At 36.1% G+C, this 6,858-nt stretch overlaps 1 protein-coding gene across 1 annotated transcript in view; it reads left to right on the top strand.

The window, feature by feature from the left end:
• The window catches only part of RBM25 (RNA binding motif protein 25), a 49,465-nt gene that overhangs the window by 777 nt on the left and 41,830 nt on the right, over positions 1-6,858 (top strand). The window contains 3 exon segments of the mRNA XM_006779398.2: positions 4,701-4,765; positions 5,685-5,801; positions 5,913-6,033. Coding sequence (XP_006779461.1) covers positions 5,760-5,801; positions 5,913-6,033 — 163 coding nt within the window. The 5' untranslated portion in view covers positions 4,701-4,765; positions 5,685-5,759.

Below are 6,858 nucleotides of genomic sequence, written 5' to 3'. Positions count from 1 at the left end.
CGAGAGCCGAGAGCCCGCCCCCGTGTGACCTGCCCACCTACCTCCGTGCCCCCGAATGTAGTTAATGCCCGCTTTCTTTCTTTTTTTTTTTTTTTAAAGCGCCCTCCTCGTTTGCTTGTCTAAGATTGAGATGAGTGTTGTGGTCCTGCCCCCCTTTCCTCCAGTGGAGGTTGCCGGGATCTGTACCTCCATTCATTCTGTCTAGGGAGGCGATGACCACGCTTGCACATTAAAATGTGTGACTTCTTTCTCACCCTTCTTTGGTCTTCAGTACTACTTCTTAAATACGTTTTTCGAACTAGATCTAGGAGTTTGAAGATTATTTTGCAGTTATGTAATGTGGATTTGTATGGCCCTGGAAAAGCCATGTTGCTCCTGGGCAGAGTGGAGCGGACCGAAAGGAGGGAAGAGATCGGACCTCTCTTGCACCGGACTGCTGTAGTGTGAAGTATTGTGCCTTAGGTAGTTGACAGCAGTGTCTACACAACTTCCACGCTGTCTTGGGTACTTCAATTTTTAAGATTTGTTCCCGCCAACGTTCAGAAGCCTAGGAAGGCCGTTCAGTTGGTTATCAGTTGCTCGTGATTTAATAGTGTAGATGCTACACTATTACAAATTTTAACTTTCCTTAAAAGCCTTTGTTGTCCTCATCTGTAAAATAAGGACTAGGATAGTATTCACTTCATGGATGATTGAGATTGGAAATTCATTGAATGTATGTAAAATCCTTAGTGCAATACCCAAATAACGTAGTGTTTAGTCCTTTTTACCCATAAGTATTATTTAAGAATTTTCAGTGAAGTACAAGGGCCTAACCCTGATTCTAACATTTCTTCCAGTGTACTGTGAATAGACTATTTTTCTGTGAATAGTCTTATAAAGTAGAAGTTAATCCTTAATGCAAAGTTTCTCATTGGTATGTTACTAGAAAGGGGCATTATGACACAGTGAAAACAGCCCTTGGATTGGTAATTGCAGGATATTAGGGACCTTGAGGGGTCCCCACCCACTCATTGTGTTCCTTTGGACAAGTTAGCTTCTTTATCTGTAAAAGGAGAATATATCTACACAAGGTAATGTGGGAGATTAAGTGAGATAATGTATGTTGAAGGCTTTTGTAAATGAAAGTAAATAAAAACGTGAGTTTTTATTAAATAATTCATCTTCTTGGAGTTACCGAATTTCCATTTTTGGTCCTCAGAGTGTAATTTAAAAAATTTTTTGGTAGAGAACACATAGGAAGAAAATTATTGTCCCACTGTTGCATATAGGCACCATATACTAATTATAGTTTGAATACGTGTATTTTGTGTTTGCTATATTTTTATTCCAGTGTTAAGGCTCTTAATATATTTTAAAAATAAGTCCAATAAGTCCATTTTAATGTTGGGTAACGACTTCAGACTTAAAGTCAACATTTTTGTCCCCAGATAAATGAGCTTTATACTTAATTATACATGATTTTAAAAAAATTTTTAATTATACATAATTTAAGGGAAACTTACATTAAGTATTTTATAACATTGGAAGCAAAAGCAGTCTTTGAATCTTTTAAAGTTTTACAAAAACATTCTGTTTTTAAATTTCTCGATAGTCTTTTGACACTGCTGCTACCATTTATAATAATTTCGATTCCTCACAAAGTTTTTGAATAGCTTTTACCTAGCTTTTTTTTTTGAAATTTGAAAATAAGAAAATATGATATTCCCACTAGCCAGAATAGTGATAATGCTTTTTTTAAACTTCATTTTGACATAATTTCAACCTTTAAAAAAGTTAGAAGAATAGTACAAAAATTCTCAAATACCTTTCACCCATATTACCCAAATCACCTGGCCAGTTTGCTTTATCCTTTCCCCTTTTTCTCCAGTTTTCTTTTGAAATGTTTACTTGTAAGTTGCATGTGTGGTGTTCCTTAACCCCAAAATGTTTATTTCCTAAAAGCAGGGACATTCTCTTATTTAACAACAGTACAATGGTCAAAGTCAGGAAATTAATATTGCTACAGTATTATCTAATCTGCAGGTCTTAATTGGATTTTGCTTGAAATTGTCCTGAATTGGTATTGCTTTTTTTAAAAGCAGCTTTATTAAAGTGTAATTGCATAAAATTCAGTCATTGTAAACTTACAATTCAATGATTTTTAGTAAATGTACTGAATTGTGTAACCATTACCCCAACGGATTCCTCTTTGCTGTTTACAAGTCACTTCCTTTCCCACTCCACGCCAGACTATCACTACCTTTATCATTGAAAATGGTAAAATGGCAAAGTGGAAATCTCAGAAAATTATCAGCTCCCTTTTGGGAGACTCAAAACACTTTGATAACGCTATGTAAAGCTTTCTTATAAAAGAAACTTGTGGTTAAGCATTTCCCATTCTTTTTTGGACATGGAACACTTTTTTCCTAGAAATAGTTTCTGAAGACTCCAGCAGGTCTGTGGAAATTCAATTTGAGAAATGATATTTTGAGGGGCTTGCTTTGCTTAGGCTGGGGAGGTTATGTCAGTCCATTGTATCTTGCCAGGTTATAAGCAGAGCAGGAAACAGTGCATGCTACACTAATAGTCAGTATAGAACCACTACTTGGTGTCTAACTATATAACTTAAATTTGCTCTTTCAGAACTAATAAAAATAATACTTAGAAAAGAACCGGGCATGTAGTTGTATAGGATTACTTGCTGAGGAGAGTCTATTGGTTCATTTGCCTTTCGTGATTTCAGAAATTTGGCAGTGTCTTGATGGGGTTAGCCTGTAAGTCTATCCCTGGTAAAATATTTTGTTTCTATCAGGATAAATCTGCAGTGGAGGAATGCATATAAGCAGTAATGGTATTCTCAGGAGTGCAGGGGAAAAAGACTGGTTTGAAAGAGTAAAGTGGAAAAGAAAAGCAGAAGTGCATGCATATGTTGAGTGGTAGAGATAAATCTTATTTAGAAGTTTGGTTTTTGGGGGTGGGGGTAATATCAAATTTATTGAGATAAAATTTACATGTAATAAAATGCACCCATTTTACTTTCAGTGAATTTTGACAAGTGCATAACCCTGTATGTTTTTGTTAATTTTTTACTTAATCTGGTTAAAATGCTTTGACTCTTCTAAAAGTGAAGAACTCCTATTCAAGTATTTTTAAAATGCTATTTAAATTTTTTTCAGTGCTAATAAAAATAACCTCTCCATCTCTCCTTTTCTTAAATCCCACACACATTCGCCTTAGCAGTTGGCGAGCTTCATAATAAATCTAGAATCTAGCAACTTGTTGCCACTTTCACTGTACACTTGTTCCAGGGCCCCCTCTTTTCTGGATTATTGAAGTCGTGTTTTGCTTTGACCCTTGTTTTTCAGTCTTAACATAGTGACCAGGAACACTGTTACAATAAGCCAAATAAGAAATCCTTTAAATTTAAATGTTTTTCTTCTTATTTAGAGGAAAAACCAAATTCTTTACAGTGGCCTACAAAGCCCTGTACTCTCTGAAACTCCCCCCCCAGTAATATTTTACATTTATCTGACCTTCCTTGCACACTGTACTCCAGCTGTTGGCCTTGCTATTTCTCCTGCAAGTATTCCATTCCCACTGCTGGCTTTTTGTATTTTCTTTGTTTGGAAGATTATTGCCCCAGATTAAAAAAATTTTTTTTTTTTTAATCCTCACCTGAGAATATATTTATTGACTTTAGAGAGTAACATTGATTGGTTGCCTCCTGTATGTTCCCTGACCACCGGGAATCAAACTGAGACCTTTTTGGTGTTCCGGGAGATGCTCCAAACAACTGAGCCCCCACAGCTGGGGCTATTGTTCCTGAATATTAAACAGGGCTTCCTACTTCAGCCCATTCAAGTCTTTGTCCAACTGTCATCTTCTGACCACTCACTGTATTTAAAATAAAGCACACCCAGGTTGTAGCTCAGCAGTTGAGCATCGACCCAGGAAACTAGAGGTCACCTGTTCGATTCCCAGTCAAGGCATATGCCCGGGTTGCAGGCTTGATCCCCAGTGTAGGGTGTGCAGGAGGCAGCTGATCAGTGATTCTCTCATCGATACTTCTCTCTCTCCCCCTCTCCCTTCCCCTCTGAAATCAATAAAAATAAAGTACTCCCTAACTCTCTTTCCAACTTCATTCTACAAAGTATCAACTTTGAATATCTATGTAATTTATTATAAGAGTATTACAATTGATCAATTATAGGTAAAATCTGATTAGCTTTGCTTATGGTTTTAAAAGTTTTTTCTCAATCATTTTCACATATCAAAATACATAAAAATTTATATTGAAATAAGTGGTTGAGACTCCCATTTTAGGATGTTTGAAAGTGAATAATATTTATCTAGAGGTTACCAGAAATGTTTGTGTTCTGACTGTCATGGAAGGGTTATTGTCTTATTAAGATTGCCTCAACCTTTGAAGTTCAACCTATGAATAAGCAAGTTTTGAACAGTGTGAAGTAAAAGGAAAATATTTCATAGAAAAATTAGAAGTGCTTGGAATATATTGGCATATACTAAAATTAAACGTGTAGTCTGATGAAATTTTTTTAATTCTTTTTTTTTGGTTTGTTAATTCTCACCTGAGGATATTTGTTCCATTTATAATTATTGTAAGGCTAGCATAGTACCTGGCCCATGGGAGCTTATTAATAGATTTGTTTAATGAAAACCTCAGAGTTAATTTGTTTACTCATTCATTTATTCAACAGGTATTAATACCAACTGTCCTCCTAAGAAAAGTGCTGAGATAGAGTATTATAATACAAGAGCTTCTGTAAGTAGGACAGTAGCTGTCTCTGTTTTAAAAGGAGATACACTTTTTCTTATAGAGTATTTGTTTTTATTTTTGGGCAAAAATATAAAGGATTATTTAAAAATATAAGACATTTATAGTAAAATTAGTTGGCATCTCCCCTTTTTAATTTATACTGATACCTACTTTTTATTAAAATATATTTTTATTGATTTCAGAGAGGAAGGAAGAAGGAAAAAGAGAGAAACATCAATGATGGGAGAGAATCATTGATTGGCTGCCTCCTGCACACCCCCTACTGGGGATCGAGCCCATAACCCAGGCATGTGCCCTTGACTGGAATTGAACCTGGGACCCTTCTGTTCATAGGCTGACGCTCTATCCACTGAGCAAATCGGCTAGGGCTGTTTTTAAATTTTTTCTATTTTTAAATTAATTGATTCTTGAGAGAGGAATGGGGAGGGGAGAGAGAAACATTGATTTCTTGTTTCACTTATTGATGCATTCATTGGTTGCTTCTTGTATATGCCCCGATTGGGGATTGAACCCACAGCCTTGGCATATTGGGACAATGCTTTAACCAGCTGAGCCACAAAGACCAGGGCGGTTCTCTGTATTTGAATGATTACTATGTGACCTGATGTTAAGATGTCTCCTACCCCCAGGTTTATAGTTCAGTGAGACAGTTATTTGTACTTGAGGAACTGGCCAACACTGAATCAGTAAATACTGTGTAACTTTGTAAATTAGTTTTCAGAAAGGTGCTGATATGTATTAAAAATGAATGTATCAGAACACTTTTAAAAAATAACTGTTAGAAACCTTCCTGGATTCTGAGTTTGGTTTAAAAAGATTCATTGATGTTTCGTATTTAATTTTGGATATTAACTGAACCTGAAAATTTTTTTCTTCCTTTATATGTATTCCCATATGATTGTAGGAGTCTATCCTGAACTTAGATCGTGTACATTTTGGGAACTTATTTTAGAAAAGATCTAAATTTTAAAAATACTCAATGGACAGACAGAGAAAAGAGGGTCTTTGCCAACTTCTTTGGGTAAGAAAACTTTAGAATTTTGCAGATACTCTAAAAATGAAGGCCAACAAACCAGGCATATTGAATTGTAAAGTTTTCAAATAAAATGATTTGTCATGATTTCTTTTTTAGACATCTGCAGTAAGAATGTCTTTCCCCCCTCATTTGAATCGCCCTCCCATGGGAATCCCAGCACTCCCACCAGGGATTCCACCACCACAGTTTCCTGGCTTTCCTCCACCTGTACCTCCAGGTAATTTTGTGAGTACTGTAGTTGTTTTAGCCCATACTTTTGTAGTATTTACTTTTAGGAAGATATGTGTGTGACTGTTAGTAGTAAAGATGTCTGTTAACATCATTCTGGAAATGTGATGTCTCATTTTCCTATGGCAGAAGTTTTCATATCTGACTGAGTATAAACTCATTTGGGACATTTTTTAAAAAAGTTACTTAAAAAAAAGAGCTCATGAGGTTCAAAAATGAAAAAATAGTGCTTGCTTTGGCAGCACATATACTAAAATTGGAACGATACAGAGAAGATTAGCATGGTCCCTGCGCAAGAATGACACGCAAATTCGTGAAGCGTTCCATATTTTAAAAAAAAAGAAAAAATACACAGTGAAAAAATTTTATTACATTCCCACAGAATTATTTTTAGTTTTTTCTTTGTCCTTCCAGATATTTTCTAATGCATATTATAAGCCAGTAACTATATTATTTTATTCACCAGTGGGTTTTTTAAATTGATTTAAGAGAGGGAGAGAGAAATATTGATTTGTTGTTCCACTTATTTATGCATTCACTGGTTGATTTATGTATGTGCCCTACCCAGGAATGGAACATGCAACCTTGGTGTTTTAGGACGATGCTCTAACCAACCAGCAGACATATCTGGCCAGGGCTCCGTTAGTACTTTTTCTTTTAACACAGATATAGAGTATTATTCTATATACGAGAGGCCCGGTGCACGAAAGTCATACACGGGTAGGGTCCCTAGACCTGGCCAGTGATCAGGGCTGATGACGTTCCCTGCCGCTCCCTTCCCTTGCCACCCTCACACCGCCACCGAGCGATTCCC

This window comes from Myotis davidii, unplaced genomic scaffold (genome assembly GCF_000327345.1).
Source record: "Myotis davidii unplaced genomic scaffold, ASM32734v1 scaffold17, whole genome shotgun sequence".
Lineage (NCBI taxonomy): Eukaryota > Metazoa > Chordata > Mammalia > Chiroptera > Vespertilionidae > Myotis > Myotis davidii.
This window is presented reverse-complemented; position numbering and strand designations above follow the sequence as displayed.